At 31.3% G+C, this 22,150-nt stretch overlaps 4 protein-coding genes across 6 annotated transcripts; 3 read left to right on the top strand and 1 right to left on the bottom strand.

Moving 5' to 3' along the window:
• Positions 1-462: 462 nt before the first annotated feature.
• On the top strand, positions 463-4,269 carry LOC112422043 (uncharacterized). The gene is made up of 3 exons (XM_024784760.2): positions 463-2,898; positions 2,986-3,430; positions 3,505-4,269. Exons 1-3 carry the CDS (start codon positions 656-658, stop codon positions 4,267-4,269), a joined length of 3,453 nt encoding a protein of 1,150 aa, XP_024640528.1. The 5' UTR covers positions 463-655.
• LOC112421820 (uncharacterized) lies at positions 3,246-6,700 on the top strand. Of its 3 annotated transcripts, none has more exons than XM_024783695.2 (8): positions 3,246-3,430; positions 3,505-4,313; positions 4,408-4,772; positions 4,869-5,087; positions 5,303-5,395; positions 5,483-5,587; positions 5,741-6,043; positions 6,113-6,700. In XM_024783695.2, exons 3-8 carry the CDS (start codon positions 4,422-4,424, stop codon positions 6,194-6,196), a joined length of 1,155 nt encoding a protein of 384 aa, XP_024639463.1. In that variant the 5' UTR covers positions 3,246-3,430; positions 3,505-4,313; positions 4,408-4,421; the 3' UTR covers positions 6,197-6,700. The 3 variants fall into 3 exon arrangements, with proteins under 3 accessions (XP_024639463.1, XP_024639464.1, XP_039690818.1); XM_024783696.2 differs by having other exon boundaries at positions 3,505-4,772; positions 6,113-6,197; positions 6,468-6,700; XM_039834884.1 differs by having other exon boundaries at positions 3,505-4,772.
• An 8,130-nt stretch (positions 6,701-14,830) lies between these two features.
• LOC11416688 (protein ALTERED XYLOGLUCAN 4) lies at positions 14,831-16,852 on the top strand. The gene is made up of 2 exons (XM_003613257.4): positions 14,831-15,269; positions 15,527-16,852. Exons 1-2 carry the CDS (start codon positions 15,017-15,019, stop codon positions 16,612-16,614), a joined length of 1,341 nt encoding a protein of 446 aa, XP_003613305.3. The 5' UTR covers positions 14,831-15,016; the 3' UTR covers positions 16,615-16,852.
• A 1,556-nt stretch (positions 16,853-18,408) lies between these two features.
• LOC11426449 (protein ALTERED XYLOGLUCAN 4) lies at positions 18,409-21,381 on the bottom strand. The gene is made up of 2 exons (XM_003613256.4): positions 20,567-21,381; positions 18,409-19,770 (listed from the first exon to the last, which is right to left on the bottom strand). Exons 1-2 carry the CDS (start codon positions 20,754-20,756, stop codon positions 18,659-18,661), a joined length of 1,302 nt encoding a protein of 433 aa, XP_003613304.1. The 5' UTR covers positions 20,757-21,381; the 3' UTR covers positions 18,409-18,658.
• Between the last annotated feature and the right edge of the window lie 769 nt (positions 21,382-22,150).

Here is a 22,150-nt window from a genome sequence, read left to right as displayed (position 1 = left end):
TTCATGATATATTTCATCTTTTATTTAAAACTTTTGAAGGGTTGTTTATGCACCAAAAAACATGAATGAGTCTATAAAAGGAATCACTCTACAAGCAAATTTGAATATGACATTTCTCTAGTTTATGCACTTGAATTCACTATAATGATAAAAATTTGGATAGGGAAAACATATGATATGAGTGTGTAAATCAAAGTTAAGAGCTAGAATTGGAGTTCAAAACTATATTCATCAATCATTAGTAGCCTGTTACATATGTGAAAATGAGGATTTTTCTATCAGCATCAATCAAATTGATTCCAGAGTTTATTTCTATTGCAGGTTGCTAAGAAGATTTGTATAGAAGTCAAGTCTTCGAAAGATTTTTTGGAACAGCTCTGGTTGTTGTTCTGTGTCTGTCATAGTCTACGAGGATCACGGCAAACCAGCTTTGTTAGATTTAGCACTCAACCGTAAGTGGACTATGACTCTTTTGGATAAATAGATTAAAATCCTAGGTATGATTATGTAGTGCAACTGATTTTGCATGAAGTATTACTGTTGAATTTATTACTAGCTAGCTACGAAACCTCGAGAGATTTTTGGGTTTTATAAGCCTTATTGGCTCATAAATAAGGTGCAGAGCTCACGGCTCGACTCTCTCCTGTTTTATACAATGGATAAGAGTTGGATATCAAATAAATCTATAACTAAGGAGGAGTACATTAGAGGGGTTTTAAGTTTTATGGATTTTGCTTTTGCTAACTCATCTGAAAATGGGAAAATTTTTTGTCCCTGCAAAAAATGTGTCAATTGCTACAAGCGTACTCGGATGGATGTCTATGAACATGTAATCAATCATGGATTTCTAAAAGGTTATATTCATTGGATCTTTCATGGTGAGAAAGAAAACCCTTCTAACCCTCTATGTGCATCTGAAGTAGAACACGAATTTGATCATGACATGGATGCATTAATTCATGATGCATTTCCAATGCATACGAATAGCGATAATGATGATGATGCATATACAAATATAGAGGACAGGGGTTCTGAAGCATTCACAAACAACCATAATGCTCAACAATCTGAAGAGGATGATAATTCAAAAAAGTTCTTTAAGTTATTGAAGGAGGCAGAGCAAAATCTTTATCCCGGTTGTAAGTTCTCAAAACTATCCTTCATCGTACACTTGTACCACTTAAAGTGTATGAATGGATGGACTGACAAAAGCTTCTCAATGTTGCTAGAACTGTTAAGTGATGCATTTCCTGAGGAAAATACTTTGCCTAAGTCATTTTATGAGACAAAGAAGATTATTTCGGGGTTGGGTTTATCATATGAAAAAATTCATGTTTGTCCAAACGAGTGTATATTGTATTGGAGGGATTTGGCTCATCTTAATGTTTGTCCTAAATGTGGTCTCTCAAGATGGAAAGTTAACTCAGATGATGTGGAAGGTAGAAAAAAGATACCTTTAAAGGTTCTTCGTTGGTTTCCTCTTAAGGCTAGATTACAAAGACTTTTTATGTCATCGAAAACAGCTTCTTTTATGACATGGCATAAAGATAATCGATCTAAAGATGGACTCATGAGACATCCAGCTGATTCTTTTGCTTGGAAGGATTTTGATCGTCGATATTCGGATTTCTCTCGTGATGCTCGTAACGTTCGACTAGGTTTAGCTTCTGATGGCTTTAATCCTTTCAAAACCATGACAATTTCTCACAGCACTTGGCCTGTTGTCTTGATTCCATATAATCTTCCACCGTGGATGTGTATGAAGCAACCAAACTTCATACTCTCGTTGCTTATTCCTGGTCCAAAAGGTCCAGGTAATAATATTGATGTATATATGCAGCCTCTTATCGAAGAATTAAAGGAATTATGGGAAATTGGAGTCAGAACCTTTGATGCATGTAAAAGGGAGTCATTTCAAATGCGTGCTGCGATCATGTGGACTATAAATGATTTCCCAGCCTATGCAAATTTGTCAGGTTGGAGTACGAAAGGTCGATATGCTTGTCCATGTTGTGGTTTTGACACAACCTCTAAGTGGTTGCGTTATAGTAGAAAGTTTTGTTATATGTGTAATCGGCGTTGGTTAGAGCCTGGCCATAAATGGAGATACAATAAAGGACATTTTGATGGAAACCAAGAGTTTCGAGCTCCACCTGAGCTACCCAATGGAACTATTGCTTTGAAACAAATGGAAGAACATGGAATTGGGACACCGTCACCATGGAAAAAGAAATGTATTTTGTTCACATTGCCTTATTGGGAATATAATGTTCTTCGTCATAATCTTGATGTGATGCATATTGAAAAAAATGTATGTGATAACATCATTGGAACCTTGCTGCATTTAGAACGAAAGTCAAAGGATAACGATAAGGCACGTTATGACCTTATAGACATGAACATAAGAAGTCAGCTACACCCAAGGATACATCAATGTAATGGTAAAAAGTATTTGCCTAGAGCTTGTTATCAGATGACATCAAAGGAGAAAGAATCATTCTTGGAAGTGCTGAAGAATTTGAAAGCTCCAGATGAATATTTGTCTAGTATTCCAAGATGTGTGCAAGTGAAGCAACGCAAAATATCTGGCCTCAAAAGCTATGACAATCACCTTCTAATGCAAGAGTTTCTTCCAATAGCTATGAAAGGTTGTTTGCCCGACAAAGTGACTAAAGTTATAAGTGAGCTTTGTAATTTCTTCAAAGAGCTATGTGGCAAGGTGCTTAATGAGCATAATTTGGAGGACTTGGAGCATCGAGTAGCTAAAACGTTGTGCCAATTAGAAAAGATTTTCCCTCCATCTTTTTTCACTGTAATGGTGCATTTGGTAATCCATTTGGCATATGAGGCAAAAGTTGCTGGTCCAGTTCATTACCGATGGATGTATCCCGTTGAAAGGTATGAAATTTGTTTATTTATTTAACAGTATTCTAATTTATAAAAGAAAATGATATTATCTTATTTTAATATAAAATCTTTTTGTAGGTTCCTTTTTACTCTAAAGTCATTTGTACGTAATCGAGCACATCCTGAAGGGTCTATTGCAGAGAGTTATATAGCTTATGAAGGCTTGATATTTTGTTCACGGTATCTCCCTGGAGTGGAAACTCGTTTTAATCGACCTAGTCGAAATGATGATTCCTTTTTTGTCGAAAACTCAAGTCTTTTTAATCCTAGAGGTAGACCATTGGGGAGAAAAAGCCACATTGGGTTCAAAGTAAAGAAAAGAAGAAGAGTTTCTCGAGTTTCTCTTGATAAAAAAACATTGATACAAGCACATAGATATGTGCTTTTCAACAACAATAATGTGGACCCCTTTCAAAGAGAACACATTGATCTTATCAAGAGACAAAATCGAAATCGTCGGCTCTCACCATATGAACTCGACAGAATTCATTGTCAAACATTTTCTGATTGGTTTCGTGAACGAGTAAGTTTTACAAAGCTTTTCCATTATCAATATTGTGTTTCATTTCATAATCATTTTAAATAAAATTGTGTTAGGTCGCACGATTGGAAGAGCAAGGAAGTGTTATTGTCACAGATGAAATCAAATGGTTAGCACGTGGTCCACTAGAAATAGTGAGAAACTATAGTGGTTATATTGTTAATGGGGTTAGATTCCATACAAAGAAGCGTGAAAGGTGCTTAAAGACTCAAAACAGTGGGATTTGTGTTACTGTTAAGACAAGAAGTTATGCTAGTTCAAGAGACAAACACCCTAAAGAAGGAGAAATAAACTACTATGGTGCATTGACAGATATAGTTCAGTTGGATTATGCAGGGAAATATAAAGTTGTACTTTTCAAGTGTGATTGGGTTGACATAAATAGGGGTTGCAGCATTGATAATTTGGGCTTGCCATTAGTAAATTTTAATTATTTGCAACATACAGGCAATGATATATGTGATGACCCATTTATTTTTGCTTCTCAAGCCAAAAAAGTATTCTATGTGGAGAATAAGAGACAAAAGGATTGGTTTGTCGTTGTGCACGCTAAGGTTAGAGATGTATATGATTTGGGTGATCTTCAATCCAATGCTATAGATAATGGAAATGAACAAGTCTTGGAAGAAATAAATGATAATGACTTGATTAGACCAGAAGCTGATGATAGTGATGATATCATTGAAGTTCAAATTAATATGGAGGACATTCCCCGAAGTGACATCCCCCAAAATGATGAGGATTGTGATACAGGGGATGATAGTGAGGAAGACTATGTTTGTTTTCCTGTTATTAATGATGGTTTTACTGATTTTGTTTAAGGTGTGTATTGCTAGTTTTAGATCATTGTATTTCAATTGAAGAGGTAATTATTGTTTTACATACTCTTATTTTGAATTTTCAGCAACTAATTCTTATTTTACATTCTCAGCAACTAAACTGATTGTTTGATCTTTTAGTTAAAGCAAGTACCATGGGCAGACGGAGAAAGTTGAAGGTTGTTCAAACTGATGGCCCATCACTAGAAAAAGAGCAATCAGTTGATAGTTCTAATGAAGTCAACAAAGAGGGAAGTCATAGTGAGACCCATTGTGAAAAGAAGACTAGAGGTTATACACATATGTTAGATGTATGGGACATGCCTGATGGAGAATTTATACTTATTGAAGTGGATAGTTTGGGTAATCCCATGGGTTGGGAAGGGAAGACTCTACTGAATGCAATAGGGAGCTTGGTAAGGAGACACCAATGTGCTCCTATCAACCATATTTCTTGGAAAGACATGCTTGAGACTGATATTACCAACATGTTTGATTTAATTAAGGTCTTTGTAGAATTTTTGAAGTTTTATTTCCATTTATTTATTGTGATATTTTATTACTTTACAAAATGTCTAACAATTTGGCTTTTTAATAAATAGAGTAAGTTCCGATTTGTTCCTGAATTGACCGAGCAAACAACACAAATACTAAAGGATAACATGAGCAGTAAGTGGAGACAATTTAAGCATGATTTGAAATCAAAAGGGTATGATGAAAGCAAAACTGAAGAGGAAATGGCTTCTATCATCCCTGACACAAGAGTTGATCCGTCCCAATATCGTGCTTTAGTGCACCATTGGTGTTCCAAGGAAGGGAAGGTATATGTTTGTTTTCAATGCACTGCCTATTTTCAATGCTGAATTTATCTAAGAATATTGCTTCTGTCACGTCTTTTTATTTACATCCCACTATTTTACTCTGTAATTGTGTTGGTAATTAGACTAGTCAGCTACTGCAACAAGAGCTACTACAACAATAACAACAATGATTTATTTGAACTGTGTTTTAATGCTTCGTATTTTATTGTTTATAGAAAATAAGTCAAATCAACAAAAGGAATCGCTCAAAATATGAGGATTTACATTGCATGGGAACCAAGAATCTTCCGAGGCTAATTCATGAGATGGTATGTTTCTTTGTATGACTTTTATTAGTATTTTCAACTAGGTTGTTTTGCAAATAGAATGCTTACTGTTCTTATTCAAAATTTTAGACAACGAAGGCTATAGGAGTGCAACCTTCTCGAGCTGAAATTTATATTGAAACCCGAACTCGAAAAGACGGGAGCATTGTGACTGAAAAGGCAGCTTCAACAATTGTAAGATATATTTATTTAGAGTAAGGAACTGTGTAAAATTTCATGAAAGGTGTACTGTCTAGTAACTTGCTTAAGTTTAGTTTCCTTGTAACTAATAACTTGAACCTTACTTGGATTACAAGAAGAAAATTCACTGTAACGTTCTTCATGTAGGAGGAGTTAAAGAAGCATATGGCAGAGGTAGAAAATTCAGAAAATTTTCAAGTCACTGAAGATTCTACAAATTGGATGAATGATACATACTCAAAAGTGAAAGGGCCTGAAAGAAGAGGACGTGTGCGTTGTCTTGGCAAACTTCCACGACATGCTAGTTCAAATATTTCATCTCAACGCACTAATTCAGAAGATAGACTTCAAAAAGTAGAAAGTGTACTTGGAAATCTTGTTGCTGTGCTTCAAATGCGATTTTCTGATGATCCACAAATTAATGCTGTCTTACAGGCTGTAGCTCAAGAGGTAATAAATCTTATTTTTCAACTTCAAGAATGTTTTTCAAGAAAATAAAATACACTTTTTTTCACTTAGGTACCTGATGTTGCAAGTGCTCCAAATGGTTCTATTGGTAATAATCAACAAACTACAAGTGGCACTGGTTCACTGCACTTTTAAGGTATTATCTTTCAATGAGGGCAAATGTGCGTTCACTAATTATATGCTAGCTGCAACTTTTTTCCTTCTTCTTTGTCATGAATTAAAACTTACGTGACTGCGAGTTTGGTAAAGATGTCTGTGCAAGATAAGTTTATCACTTGGCAGATGACTTTGTGTGTTTGCACATGCGCACATGCACGGACGTAACGTGCATGTTGAATTTGGCAACTTATTGCATGACAACGTATCCATCTCTCTAACTGTTAATTGTTTTTGGTCTTATTTTAAGGTGCATTGATGGAGAAGAGGAAGATGATCTGGTTTTGGCGGAACATGATGTGAAGAAAAGTATATGATTGTTCTTGATAGGGTAGAACCATATAAAAACTGTGTCTGTCAGTTTCTGCATCTTATAAGTAGTAAAACTCATTTTGTGTAATTTGGTGTTGTCTTTAGTTATATGATTTGTCCACATTGGTGAATAATACCTTGAGAATATATTCTGGTGTTGTTTTTAGTTTATATGATGATTGGTGAATAATACCTTGAGAATATTAATCCACCAATTTTTTTTATGAAATATAACTGTTTTTATAGTTATTAACCAGTTTGTATGATGGAGAAAAATATAATACAGTGCAACAACAATAAATAATATCTCAAAAAATATTTGGGGGTTTCACGTTTTTAAAAAAAAAGGGGGACATTTTATAAAAAAAAAAATTGTGGGATTGATTTTTACCCACGGCCAGAGACGCTGTAGGTAAAAGTACTAGTCTGTAGAAAAATCTTGTAGAGACACACAACCCGTCCGTAGGTAAAGGTACTGTCCGTAGGTAAAACATGCACTTACAGACAAAAATCCGTTGCAACTTGCTAAGTATAGTGCACGGCCAATATGGCCGTGGGTGAAAGTTTTGGCCACATATACCTACGGAAAATAGCCTTTAGTGACGGTTTTTGCCCGTCACTAGAGGTCAAGTTTCTTGTAGTGAGAAGATAATAAGCAAACAAGGGACTCTATTTGGTTCCTAGCTAAAGAGTCTCCAACAAAAGCTATGTTCATGTTGTTGATGAGTGTAAGAAAAGTGTTTGGTTCAAAAATTGGAAGATCACACTCCTTTGGTTTCCATCTCCAATATAGGTAGTTTGAGTCAGGTCTTCCATTGACGATGCAATTTCGACTTTTCTTGATCTCACTACATGTTGTTCCATTATACAAAGGGCCTCTCTTGTCATTAATCCAATTGCCATTGAAATAGTCACATGGTTTCTCATGAGGTTTTTCCCTTTCTGCCAAAGATTACAAAAAATATGCATAGTGAATTGATGAATAAAAACAAGATTTAAAAAAAATCGGTGCTGCAATTTGATGCATCATCAAGGTTTACTTGTTGACATGACATCAAAGTTTTTGAAATATGGGTTACTATAGTGGGACTAAAATTAATTTGATAAGAAAATAAAGACAATAGTTAATATTACACGGGAGATCTGAGGAGATCTGAGGCCCATCTCCACCATTCAATTGCGTTTTAATTATTGAAACTGTATGTAGTAAAAAAAGACAATAGTTAACATTACACGGGAGAAAACTTTTATAGGAGAAGATCTCTTCTAGGTAAGACACTCCAAAAAATTTCTTCTAAAATATCTATAAGGTGACGACACACACAATAAAGAACTTTGAATACATAGAAGATTAGTTCATATTATATATTTGTCCCCTCAAAAATATCGATCAAATTCTAACACTAATAATTTTTATAATTCTCTATAATTTCAAAGATGGAATTCAATGGACACTAGCAAAGGTACAGTGCTAGTGAGTTCACCTTTTCTCAAAGGAGGGGAAGAAGAAAGTGAAGATTGGTGAGGGATGATGGGAGTGAAAAATGGAGCAAATGAGTGGAAGTAAAAGTATAGGCAAAATAGAGCTACAAGTAACAGCGAATAGAAAATTGAGGGAACAAATATTTTGGTGAGTTTTTCTTTGAATGTGTTTGTAATTGTTACCATCTTCTTTCAAAGTGTTTTCCTATTGTCCCTTTTGGCTTTGTTCTATGAAACTGAATTGAATTCAACTTACTCCTGATGAATTAAATTAAACTCTTTCAACTTTATTCTTCTATCTCTTTCTTCCATGATTGTTGGATCTTGTAGTATATCCAGAAAATTTTCTAATAAATCGTGATTCATATGTACATAAATTATATTTTGGTATTTTTTTGACTATGACTAATGCTTTTAAATTATCAACAATTCATAAAAACGTGAGCTATGCTTTTAAGAATTATGAAGTATTGGTTAAAAAAGTGAAGTATTTCTTATTGAGCATTAATTTTATAAGACTTGTTCAACATCTTAAAGATAATCGATCATTACTACATAAAATAAAAGACACTTTTACGGTCAACTAATTTATTTGAAATATAATATTAGAAACACGATTGTTTTCTAAGCAATAGACCCCTTTAGTGGAAGGTCCAAGAAATGTCCAAGAAGGGTCTGTTTGATCAAAACTTTATTTTTCTATCTCTATCTTCCATGATTGTTGGATCTTATTGTATCTCTAGAAAAATTATAATAAAAACGTGAGCCATAAGTTATGTTTTGATATTTTTTTTAAAATGACTAATGCTTTTAAATTATCGAACAATTTATAAAACGCGAGTCATAGATTATGGTTTTTTAATAGGAAACACTTTTTAAGAACTATGACGTATTGGATAAAGAAAATGAAGTATTTTTTTAGTTTTTCTAATTACACCCTGTTTAATCCTGGTTGCACTTCAAAATGTCAAAATTATCCTTCCATAAAATTTAATTTTCAAAAAGCATCTTTCTTTTTTCTTGGTTACACCCTAAAATCCCTCTTCAGTTTAAGTAGGTCGTGTAAACTTAGTTTCAGTAGATCAGGTAAACTGAGTTTAAGTGTACATACTTAAATTCAGTTTAAGTAAGTCATGTAAACGAGTTTAAGTCTACATTTAAAAGTTCAACCTTGTTCAATGATTCTACGTAATCTCAGTTTAAGTATGTACATGTAAACTTATTTTAAGTAGGTCATGTAAATTAAGTTTAAGTGTACATACTTAAACTCACTTTAAGTAGATCATGTAAACTTAGATTAAGTAGCTCATGTAAACTGAGTTTAAGTATACATACTTAAACTCAGTTTAAGTAGGTCATGTAAACTCAGTTTAAGTCGGTCATGTAAACTGAGTTTAAGTGTACATTTAAAAGTTCAATCTTGTTCAATGATTATACGTAATATCAGTTTAAGTATGTACATGTAAACTTAGTTTAAGTATGTCATGTAAACCGAGTTTAAGTGTACATACTTGAACTCAGTTTAAGTAGGTTATGTAAACTAAGTTTATGTAGATTATGTAAACTAAGTTTACATGAACCTACTTGAACTGAATTTAAGTTAACCTCAACAATGTAAAACTGAAACTGTCGTACAGTGCAGTTGAACAAGAAGAAGAAAATTGAAACCAGCATTATTGAAAAAGAAGAAAAAATTCACTTATTTATATGCAATCGAGTATGAATGAAAAATGTTTTGATTCACTCTTTAATCTTCCATAGAGATTAATTGAACATCAGGATTGTTTGATCGTTGGTGGGTGAAAGAGAGTGGAATTTTAGAGTGACAATGAATGAAATCAAGATTTTAAAAAATTTTATATAAAAGGACAATTTTGGTATTATCAAAAACTTTTTAAAAAAACTGGGTGTAACCAAAAATATATAGGCTGTGAACCAGAAATATATAGGGTGTGAATAGAAAAACTCTTTCTTTTTTAGCATCATTTTTGTAAGATTTATTCAGCATCTTAAAGATAATCACTAGTATTTTTAAAATTTAAGATGGTAATTAGTATAATCCCTTTTGGTATTGGCTTAAACATATCACTCTTATTTTAACAGGAATATATGATGTTTTGAGTCTATTCCAACAAATTAACTAAATTTAGAGAGGTGGGGGGACTTGTAATAACTTGGCAACTGGGGAGACATAAAAATTTCATGAACTCATCACTCAAATAAAACTCTTTTTTTATAACGGATAATTGTTTGATTTTGATTTGACTTTAATCTATCAGAAACCCTTTTGTTTATAACTGTCGCTACATTTTGCAATCAAAACTATTTACTTTTCTGCAATTAAATTATTGTTATGCACAATCAAATCAAATTTGCTAACTCCCTCCGTTTAATTATTATTTTTTTACTATTTTTAATAACTTTAGCTAGTTTTTTTTTTTTTTTTTTTACTATTTTTAATAACTTTAGCTAGTTTTCTAGTTAAATGAAAATTCATGTGGAGACGATTTTACTTATCACTTTATTACTTGAAACAGGTGCACTTGTCAAAATTTAGTCATCAAATTTTTTACGTTGTTGACGGGGATTGTTGATTTTCATCGAGGTAATTCACTTTACTTATTAATTTTGTTATTTAGTTTTTATTTTCTAAGCTTATTAATTTTGTTATTTAGTTTTTATTTTCTAAGTCGTTGCTAATTAATAGGATAAATTTCTTTCTTTTTAATTTTTAATTTTTATTTACAGAAATGTTAACTTTTGCCCTAAGACACAAGTTTAGAAGGCAAATGTAGAAATAATGTATTAGAATGCGTGCATTAAATTTAATTTTTAATGTTTTAATGAATTGAATTTACAAAGTTTAAGAGTGTGTTTGGATGGAGGAATGTTTTGAGGGAATTCAAATACTTTGAGGTGAATTCCATTGTTTGAATAATAATTTGTAGAATATTCAAAATGATGGAAATTTATGAAGTATTTTATTCAAGTTAAATTTAGAGAATTTCAAATGACACCTAAAAGTTAAGAATTTCAAAACTCTTCAAAGTTATAAATTTTCAAATTTTGCATTTTGGTCCTCAAATTTTCAATTCGACCCAATAAAATTATAAAAATTGCAAATTGACCCCTCAAATTTTTTGAAATTTACAAACTGACCCCTAATTTCAATTTTTAAATTTGGCCTAAAAAAATTAAAATTTACAAAAGTTTCCCAAAATGATGACAATGAAATCTTTTATTACTCTATCCAAACAAAAATATTGAGAAATGAAAGCATTTTAATTGAATCATTTCAATTACCTAGAATTCTAAATTCTTTAAAATTTTCCAATTACCTCATTCAAACACATTCTAAGGGAATAATTCTTTTTTTGGATCTCTTAACATATGCCCTAAGGACACAAGTTAACATTACCCTTTTATTTATTATTATGATTAACATATTTTTATGTCTAGGTTAGTTGTTATCTTTTAGGAATAATCTCTATTCTCTTTTTTTTTTAAGAGGAATAATCTCTATTCTCTAGTATTAGAGTTAGCTTGAATCTTTAGGATTAGGATTAGTACTTCTAGATAGTTTAATTTTTTTCTTAGAATAGGGTAGTTTTACTTTTGTAATTTTGTTAGAATAGCTTTATTTTCCCTTTGCTTAGAATACATACATTATTTTAGTTTTAGTTCATTTAGACTCTTAGGTTTCACCTTAGAATTAGTCGTTATTTTCCTTTAAGAGAGTTCGTAAGTTTAATAATTTTTTTTTATTATTTTTAAGAAGTTTCATTAAATTTTTATGATCGAAAGATTCCTAAAAAGTCGCTACTTGCATAACTAAAAATGCCTTCTAGTTGCTTTGTGATTGATACAGATTCTAAAAGCTGCTGCCTAACCAACGAATCCAAAATGGGAAATAGCAGTCATGAATGTCATCAAGAAGGGTGTAACAACTTTGATAGAACACCCAAATTTCCACCTGGTTTTGATAAAGTAAGCACGAAAATATTGGAAAACAAAGAGGTCAAACGATCTGGAAAACATAACCACACTTCTGGTAAAAATAGCCGAGTCATGAGCACTAGAAGAGAAATTTAACTTTTTGATAGTCTTGTGAAATTTAACAAACCAAACTTTAGGTGTTTGTTTGAGACCATATAGAACTTGACGAAGGCAATACACTTTGTTTTCCTAACATGTATATCCTAGAGGAAGATGCGTGTAAAACTTTCTTTTTCTTTACTAACTTGCCATTGAGAAATACATTTTTAACATTCATATTCATATGAGTGAGTCTCCATTTGAAAGTGGTTGCAATGCCAAGTGTTCAAACATAGATAATGCGTGCAACAGTGGAAAATCTTTTTTCATACTTAATACCATTTTCTTGGTGAATTCTTTTGCAACAAGACGAGCTTTGTATCCCTCGATAGATTCATCATAAAAAGTCTTTATTATATACAGTGACTTTCATCCTACAAGAGCTTTTATCAGAAGGAGGATCAACAAGGTCACATGTTTGGGACAAGAGCTGAGATAAGCATGACACAAACTAAGTCAAGAACGTGACGATGCTTTCTCTCAGCGCAACCATTTTGTTGAAATGTATATGGACAAAATAATCAGACAAGGTACTCTGCTCACCAAGAAAAGACAAGAGTTTAGATATACAATATATTTCATGGCATTATCTCGTTGAAAAACTTTAAAGATTTTAGAAAACTAAGTTTGAATCATTTTGGCAAAAAATAAATAGAGGGGAGAGCAAAAACATTTTACAAAAAATAAATAGAATGGTTAATAGAAGAGATAAACAATTTTTTTTCCAAGAACATGGTAATTAATGTTCCGTCAAAATAATAATTTTGATGCCTCTGCTAATGCTCAATGCTCAGGGATGCGGGGTGGCATCCCTGAAGATGATACAATTTGAAACTCGTGGTATAAGCAAACTCAGTTTTGGCCACTATTCTTTTTCAGCAATCATTTTTCAATTTTTAGTGTGTTGGAGAGGTTGAGATGGAGAAGAGACTCTAATTTTATGTGATACAGTTGGTGGGGGCTAAGGGGATTTACGTTGGACTTAGAAAGTCATGAAAGTAGGTTAACAACATACTCTATCTATTTCTAAATAGATGATCTTTTTGACAAAAAACAATATTCACTTAACATACTTTTAACATACTTTGACCATATTTTTCTACTTATTCACATAGATAAATAATACTCCCTCGATCCCAAATTGTATGTCGTTTTGGAAAAAAATTTATCCCAAATTATATGTCGCTTTACAATACCAATGAAACATTAATGTTGTTTTTTCTATTATATCCTTAATTATTTATTACTCTCTCTTCTTTCAATTCTTTAATTTATTTTTTCCATACCATTTATTAAGGATAATTTTGTAAAACAACTCATAATATCTTTTTCCCATACAAAATTAATTACATTTCTTAATACGTGTCAAATGTCCAAAACGTCATACAATTTGGGACAGAGGGAGTATAATGTAAGATGTTGTTGGATTCGTCTCGATGAAAAATTTCAAAATATTAAATTTTCATAATTTATTTTTAATAGAGAATTGAAGATATTAAAAATAAAACATATGCATTAATACGTGTGTCGGAGTCAACTAAATCATCTAATATGAGACGAAGGGAGTAATTATTATTCTAATAAGTCAAACCAATAGGACAAGCGACTTTTGTGAAAACGAAACAAACATTGCCACGAAACAAGATCTATGTGAAGTGGGTAACAGCTGCTTTCAAGTTTCATGTTTTCTATCTAAAAAAATCATATTTTTCATACCATTATTTGAACAACCAATTTGATGATAATTTATTTGATAACCATACTTTACAAAGAAAAAAGTGATATTGACACGAAAACCATAACAATAGAGAGATAAAGTAAAAAATAATATGAATATGAGAGAGAAAGTTGTTGCAAAAGTTGTCACTAAATGGATGTTAAAATATCATTTCTCTTTTCATATGTGTTCATTATGATGCGATATGGAGTATGTATATTTACTTTTTTTTCTTTCTATTGTTTTGATATTTGTTACGATACATATATTTCACTCTATACTTTATTGTCTTATAAATTGTCTCAGAAAATGATTGTTGAAATAATATTTTTTTGGCGAAATTGCATTTTTGATCCTTTAACTATTTAGGTAGTATCGCTTTGGTCCCTTAACTAAAATTCGATTTATTTTGGTCCTTTAACTTCTCTCCGTTACACATTTTGGTCCTTTATGTTAGTTTTAATTCAAAAACGTTAGGTTTTTTTTCATTTTCTTCTGGAATTTTTTTGGGATTCTTATTGTTGAAGGTTGATAGAGATGATATGAAGATGAAAAAGATGAGAAAATGATGAAGAAAATCTAACATTTGAATTAAAACTAATAGAAATGAGCAAAATGTGTAATTGAGAGAAGTTAAGGGGCCAAAATAAATCAAATTTTAATTAAAGGACCAAAACGATACTACCTAATAGTTAAGGGACCAAAAATGCAATTTAACCTAAGTTCAATTATAACTTCTAAGTGATATTATGTGCATAACGCTGAAATTATTATTATGTTTCAGAGTACACTTAAGATAAATAAAATCAGCATTATATTTCTTTCTTTCATTTATCATCTATTTTAATCTATATGAAAATCTTTATTTTTTTCTGGAACAGAGTGATTTGCTTTTGGTACGTATCAGGCTTCATTACAAGGTCTATGAAGCTACTTTACATATATTTTCAAAGCACAAACTAACAAAAAAATCAGGACAAAATTTAAATTGGGATATTAGTTTTATAAGGCAATAAATATTCAAACCATAATTTCAAAACATGAGTAAGTTAAGTGAATTATTGATTCATATAACAGAATCAATTACGCAATAAAACGTGCTTTTCTCTTTTGACTTTCACTTCACCTAATGCAAAAAACCCAACAAAACACCATAGAAAGTGTCCTTAATCATTGATCAAAACTAAAAACACATGAGAAGTGGAAAGAAAGCACAAAAAAAAGCTATGAAAATGGGAACTTCAATTTTTTTGAAAGATAAATCAAATTTATTCACCAAGAGACTTATACCGTTGACTATTTGTTCTTTGCTTCCCATAACTATGCTTCTTCTATACTTCTACCATCTACCTTTCTCTCAAGCTCCAAAAATTGAGATTACTAATTCCAAACCCATCATCAACATCACTTCTCATTCTGCTTCTCCTCCTTCATCTTCTTATTCAGGTATAACGAAACTGAATTTATATATATTTTTTTAGATAGTTTAATCATCGATTTTGATATATTTTTTTAATTAGTTCGATGTTCGAATGTGCATGAATCATCTTAATCGATAAAATTACTTAACAAAAAATATATTTTGTTGCTTTTGTAATTTAGTCATATTCGGCTACAATAGTGACAATGTTTTATGGACCAAAATGATTGTTTACTCATAGGATTGTTCCGTTGTTTTACAAAACTTTACTATTTTATTTCAGAAAAGAAAAAAGGTCACCAAAACCAATGTGATTATTCCAAGGGTGATTGGGTCAAAGACACTAGAGGCCCTTTGTACAATGATACAACATGTGGCATGATGAAAGAAGGAAGAAATTGCATGACACATGGGAGACCTGATTCTGATTATCTTTATTGGAGATGGAAACCAAATGAATGCAAACTTCCAAGGTTTGAACCTAACACTTTTCTCCAACTTAGTAAGAACAAACACATTGCTTTTGTTGGTGATTCTTTAGCTAGGAACCAATTAGAGTCTCTTCTTTGTATGTTAGCAACTACTTCAATTCCTAAACTTGTGTACCAAAATGGCAAGGACAATCAATTTTCTAGGTGGTACTTTTCTTCATACAATTCAACCATTTCCTTGTATTGGTCTCCATTTTTAGTACAAGGTATAGAAAAATCAAACACAAGTCCAAATAATGAGCTATATTTGAATCATGTTGATGAGAAATGGGCAAAGGATATGAACCAAATGGACATGATTGTACTATCAATTGGACATTGGTTTTTGCTTCCTGCAATTTACCATGAAGGTGGTACAATTTTAGGGTGTCATTATTGTGGTCTTAATTACACTGAAATAGGGTTTTATGATGTATTAAGAAAGGCTTTAAGGACTACCCTTAATAGCATAATTGATAGAAGAGGAAATAAAGGTAATGAAATTAATGTAATTGTTACAACATTTACGCCACATCATTTTGAAGGTGCTTGGGATAAGGCTGGTGCTTGTCCAAAAACTAAGCCTTATAGAAATGGAGAGAAGAAAGTTGAAGGAATGGATGGTGAGATGAGAAAGATTGAGATAGAAGAAGTGGTGGCTGCTAAAGCCAAAGGCAATGAATTTGGAAGGTTAAGATTTGAAGTATTGGATGTAACAAAATTGGCTTTGTTAAGACCAGATGGTCATCCAGGTCCTTATATGAATCCTTTTCCATTCTTTAATGGGGTTCAAGAACATGTGCAAAATGATTGTGTTCATTGGTGTTTGCCTGGACCAATTGATACATGGAATGAGATATTTTTAGAAATTATAAAGAAATGGGAGGAACAACCTAGCTAGGAGTGAATTAAGAATGAAGTGTTTCTCATATGTTGTTAATTTATACATTTTTTTTTACATGACATGTGACTTATATTACCTTGGAACAAAGAATTCAAGATTCAGATTAGACATCAAAAGGAAATATTTGCATTGATTTCTAACTTTGGCTCTTTAAGTTAGCTACGAGACTAGTCTCCAATGCTATTGACTCTTTTCTCTTACTTCTCAATGTTATGATGTATGCGACTTCATAAATATTTGAACCGGTTTTTTGAGGTTTTCATCTTTATTAAGTGAAAGTTGCTTAAGCTCGATCAATCTAGATTCTCAAGATTAAAGTAAACTTTGAGAGAAACTTTTTTATTATAAATTAGAAATTTTAGGTTGTAAATTTTTGCTAGCACGAAACATTTTCTTTAATTGAAATATTAATCATCAAAATTAAGTTTGTCATGTTTTAAACAAGGATCATGCTAACTTGTGTCCTAAGAGCACATGTTAAGAAGCTAAAAAAGGAGTATTTAAAAAGAAAAGATTTTAAAATTTTAATACATTGAATGCAAAATTTCGAAAAAAATATTTCTATGTTTAGTTTCTAAATTTGTGCCTCAAAGACACAAGTTAATATTTCCCTTAATCATATGCTCAATTGAATTAACCACAATTTACACGTGGTTAACTAGATTTCACATATTAAGAAAAATTGAGTGTTTATAAAACATTTTTGAATAATTATAAGGGAGTTTCTACGGTACACCCTTAAATTAAGATGTATCGGTACACCTATTTCATAAATCAATAAGTTAATGATTATTTTTATGTAATAAAAGGATACTTGTTGACTTTTATATTTTAGAAAATATTATTTCATAAGAAAAAAACATCATTTCATTCTTTATAAGAATCATACAAATTTATTAAAATTTTATCGAAAAAATAATAAGTATTCACTATATTATGAGTAATAAAAATTTAGAAAAATTGAATTTTGATTTGCGGACACTTTTGAGAAATAAAATATAATTATTATAATTGTAACCGATAGAAAATATTTTTTTTAAAAAAAAAATAACACATTAAACTATTAATTTAATATATAGGTGTACCGGTACACTCAATTTATTGAATGCACCGTAGAAATTGCCAGTTTTCGCTTCATTAAAATCAAATTTATAAACTCAATAATCATTCATTTTAAAGGACACTGCTTAAAACAAAATACTTTTAAAAGAGTGTAAAATAGTCATTATCGTCACTTTAATTGATAATAATTACAATCTTAATGAGTTCTTCCAAAAAAAAAAAAAAGATTGCAACTTCAAAATGTTTAATTTACTTCTTCAATTGTGAATGAAACTGTTGACTATAAAGTACGGATACCTGACATAATATAGACACGAACACATCAACACTGCTAATGTGTTTGTGCACATGTGTGTACCTTGTGTGTTTGTGCATCTAAATTAACAAATCATTTCATTTGATTTCTTTTTGAAAACAAGATACAATAGTATTTGGCCTTTATATCTTTGTCTACTATCGAAAATGTTAAAATCAAATTTTTGTCTTTAATCCCAACATTGCTTCAACACATATTTAACTCTTATAGATGTGTCCAAGGAGTACTTGAGCAAAGAAAAAAACCAAGTTGGTGAGAAAAAAAGTAGTGAACTGCAAAGTATGTCTGAAACTATTATGCCTAACTAGTGGTCATTAATTAATCAAACACTTCATATATTTGGTACTACTTTAATATATTATTGGAGTCATTGTTTTACTCCATAAATTCCTCTAATCTAAAATGAAAATCAATTTTTAATTTTTATGGATAGCAATTGTAACTTAGCAGAATAATGAATGTACATCAAAGTTTAATATCTACATATTGTTCCAAGTTGCTTTCAAACACTAAAACATCTTCCTTGTCTAGAAACTAAAAACAAAAGTCTCCCACCAACATATGTGCCATTATGGAAGAAGATCAGAGAATGAACATAATAAACATAATCTTTCTATGGAAAGATTAGATTAATAAATTAACAAGCTAAGAGGAATGAATGTCTCACTCTTCACTCCTTGGTTGTCCCTTCCAATCCCACTTCTTCATCATCTCTAGAAAAATCTCATTCCAAGTATCTATAGGTCCAGGCAAACACCAATGAACACAATCATTTTGCACATACTTTGGAACACCGTTCGCGAACGGAAAAGGATTCATGTAAGCACCTGGATGACCATCTGGTCTCAACAATGCCAATTCAGTTACATCCAATACCTCAAATCTAATCCCTCCAAATGCATTTGATTTTTTCTTAGCATTTTCCACTTCTTCAATCTCAATCCTTCTAATCTCACTTTCCATTTTTCCAATTTTCTTCTCACCCTTTACATAAGGTTCAATCTTTGAACATGTTCCAGCCTTATCCCAATCACCATCAAAATGAGAAGGTGAAAAAGTTTTCACAATTACTCCAATTCCATTCCTTTTAGCAACTTTCCTCTCAATTATGCCATTAAGACAAGTCCTTAAAGCCTTTCTTAATGGAACGTAAAAACCGATATCAGTGTAATTAAGACCGAAACCGGAACAATTTAAGCATCCTAAAACCAAACCATTCTCATAATAAACTGAAGGAACATTAATAAACCAATTTCCAAATGATAACACAATCAAGTCGATTCCATCCATATCCTTCGCCAATTTTTCGTTAACACGATCCAGATGTATTGTATTAAAATTTGGCCCGGATTTTGATCTTTCATCACCTTGCACAAGAAATGGCGACCAATACACAGATAATGTTGCATTGTGAGAAGGAAAATGCCACCAATGTGAACCTTTATGGTGGACAGGTTTAGGTTTTGAAACAGTTGATAACATGCAAAGAAGAGACTCAAATTGGTTTCTAGCTAAAGAATCTCCAACAAAAGATATGTGTCTGTTTTTGCTTAGTTGGAGAAAAGTGTTTGGTTCAAACCTTGGAAGTTTGCACTCATTTGGTTTCCATCTATAGTAAAGGTAGTTTGAGTCAGGTCTTCCATTGGTGATACAATTTTGTCCTTGTTTGATTGTTCCACATGTTGTTCCATTGTATAAAGGACCTTTTTTGTCATGAATCCATTTTCCATTGAAGTAGTCACATGGATGCTCATCAATTTTGTGTTTGTCATTTACTGTCAATAGAATAACAATGTGTTAATTACATGTATAAATCTAAATTCTAATATTCAAAATAGTTTAAATAAATCTAATCAAGGGGCTTAGTTTACAATACACCCATGATTGTATATCAGAGGTTTTAAAGGTACAGTCCTTATAAGACGCACTCATTAAAAGTGTGAAGAGCCGAGGGCCGAGGCCCATTAACCGGCCCAAAACATCAAAACCGTGACAATTTTGTAAATGGTTGCTCTTTAGGTTCCATGTGTTGCTTAAAACAAGAAAAATACACCATCGAAACATACATTCCAATAGATAAAAGGAGTTAAAAAGTACACCATCGAAACATATATCTTTCGATAAATCTGGAGGGCTTCATAGCAAGACGGAGGGCTTAAAGAGCAACTACCTTATACCGGATATCATGAGGTGGTATGAGACCAAAGGCCTTAATTGTGGTGATTTGTTAAAAAATATTACCTTTCTCACTGTAAGTGTTTGTTTAATTCTCATCTTAAAATTATTTGTCATTTTAAAATACCAAAAAAATATTTACTAATTTGTTTCCAATGATTACCTCATTTAATTGAATATAGTACACTTAACTATTCAACCACTACTTTCAACTACTCTAACTAACATGGATTTTTTAAGACTATACACACCATTTTAGTGTTCAATTCAACACCTAATCATTTTTCCTCTAAAAAAAACACCTAATCATTTTCAAGTGTGAATTACTTTTAAAAAAAAGACATAATATGAGACACATGATTAGTTTAAAGAAGACAAAGTTATGCATTAACATACCTGTATAATGTGTTGGAGAAGAACTAGTGGCATGGTGAAGCTGAGTTTGAGATTTTGTAAGAGACAAAGGGTAAAAGTATAAATAAAGAAGAACAATGGGTAAGAGAGCTATGAGAAGTAGAAGATGAAGTGTATATGGAAGAAGGGTCTTAGAGAGTGAAATTGAATCATCTTTCATTGTACTTTTCATTTTGAAAGCATTTTTTTGTGCTTCCTTTCCTACTTTGTTTTCTGCTCATAGTCTCTCTTTTGTGATGTTCTAAAATAGAATAGATTTTCTTTCCAAAATATTGGCGTGAAGTAAACGTAGTTCAAATGTTTCTAACTTAGTACGATTTTCAATTAATACACACACTCATGTAAGTTGAAAACTATGCACACTTATCTATATTAGATGTTGACATATTAAAGTACAATATATGGTTGATAGTAATAAATATAGAAGTGAAATAAAATTTAAACTAGAGGTGAAGCCAAATATAAATTTTCATATCATGGTGAAGTGAGATTGAAGAAAGTGTGACACAAGGACCTAGGTTTCTTGGGTTATACTCTAATTTATGATTTAATTGAGGAAATTCACTGGTAAATCAAGATGATCTTGGTGTGTTGAGGAGGGAGGATTCAGGTATTATTATTTCACAAATTTCTTGATGATTTTGGAGAAAAGGAGTTTTGGAAGATGTTCATGATCCTAAGGGTTTGGGATCATAAGAGAAATCCATGAATTAAGGATACAAGAGATGGAGTCAAAGCATATATGTGAGGTAATGAAGGATACACGTATGAACTATATAGAAAAGAAAGAAAAAAAAATCAATAATGGTGTAGGGTCATTAGTAAGTTGAAATAATAATTTACAACAAAACAATGAAATTCTCTCAAAAAAAAAAAAAAAACAATAAAATCTTCAAAGAAACTAAACTGTTTCAAATGACCTTAAAATAAAGGGGAATATGCTTTATCTTCAAAGTTATATATCAACTCATAACTTCTTTAACTGAATATCTATCATCGAAATTAAGATCCTAAATCCAAGTATATTGCACATTCTTGTTAAGGTTAACCTTACACTCCTCCACCAAATCAACCTCTCATTCTCCAAACTCCAACCATCTCTCTCAACACATATAGTATCCTTAACGGTAAACACTTTCTTCATTGTTAAATTAAACAATCTACTAAAACGCTTATTTTCCAATACTTGCTCAAACGCTGTTTTGTTTGATTTAATTTGAGTATACTTGAACATATTTTGATTGAATAATTGACAACATTACTTTCGTTGTTTCTTAACTTAATTTCATATCAATTTTTCATTTTGGTCGTTTGCATATGAATTTTTAAACTTTAAATTTTAAATTCATATGTAAACATAAGTGAAATACTATAGATTTAAACCCTAAAAACTCATATTTAAATAAATTCATAGATTTAAATCTTAAAAATTCATATGCAAATTGTTCAAAATGATGAAAATGACATAAAAAAAGATTAAGGGCGAAATTGATATAAGAAATTTAGTTAAAGTACGATGAAAACAATTTTGTCTTTTTTTTTTTTTCTAGGAAGGAACAACTTTGC

Source organism: Medicago truncatula, chromosome 5 (genome assembly GCF_003473485.1).
Source record: "Medicago truncatula cultivar Jemalong A17 chromosome 5, MtrunA17r5.0-ANR, whole genome shotgun sequence".
Taxonomy (NCBI): domain Eukaryota; kingdom Viridiplantae; phylum Streptophyta; class Magnoliopsida; order Fabales; family Fabaceae; genus Medicago; species Medicago truncatula.
This window is presented reverse-complemented; position numbering and strand designations above follow the sequence as displayed.

Coding starts and splice junctions, on each gene's coding strand:
- LOC112422043 (XM_024784760.2), top strand. CDS start 656: ATGGATAAGAGTTGGATATCAAATAAATCTATAACTAAGGAGGAGTAC. Junction 2,899..2,985: donor TGGATGTATCCCGTTGAAAG/GTATGAAATTTG, acceptor ATCTTTTTGTAG/GTTCCTTTTTACTCTAAAGT. Junction 3,431..3,504: donor CTGATTGGTTTCGTGAACGA/GTAAGTTTTACA, acceptor AAATTGTGTTAG/GTCGCACGATTGGAAGAGCA.
- LOC112421820 (XM_024783695.2), top strand. CDS start 4,422: ATGGGCAGACGGAGAAAGTTGAAGGTTGTTCAAACTGATGGCCCATCA. Junction 5,396..5,482: donor CGAGGCTAATTCATGAGATG/GTATGTTTCTTT, acceptor TCAAAATTTTAG/ACAACGAAGGCTATAGGAGT. Junction 5,588..5,740: donor AAAAGGCAGCTTCAACAATT/GTAAGATATATT, acceptor TTCTTCATGTAG/GAGGAGTTAAAGAAGCATAT.
- LOC11416688 (XM_003613257.4), top strand. CDS start 15,017: ATGAGAAGTGGAAAGAAAGCACAAAAAAAAGCTATGAAAATGGGAACT. Junction 15,270..15,526: donor TCCTTCATCTTCTTATTCAG/GTATAACGAAAC, acceptor ATTTTATTTCAG/AAAAGAAAAAAGGTCACCAA.
- LOC11426449 (XM_003613256.4), bottom strand. CDS start 20,756: ATGAAAAGTACAATGAAAGATGATTCAATTTCACTCTCTAAGACCCTT. Junction 19,771..20,566: donor TTCTCCAACACATTATACAG/GTATGTTAATGC, acceptor TTCTATTGACAG/TAAATGACAAACACAAAATT.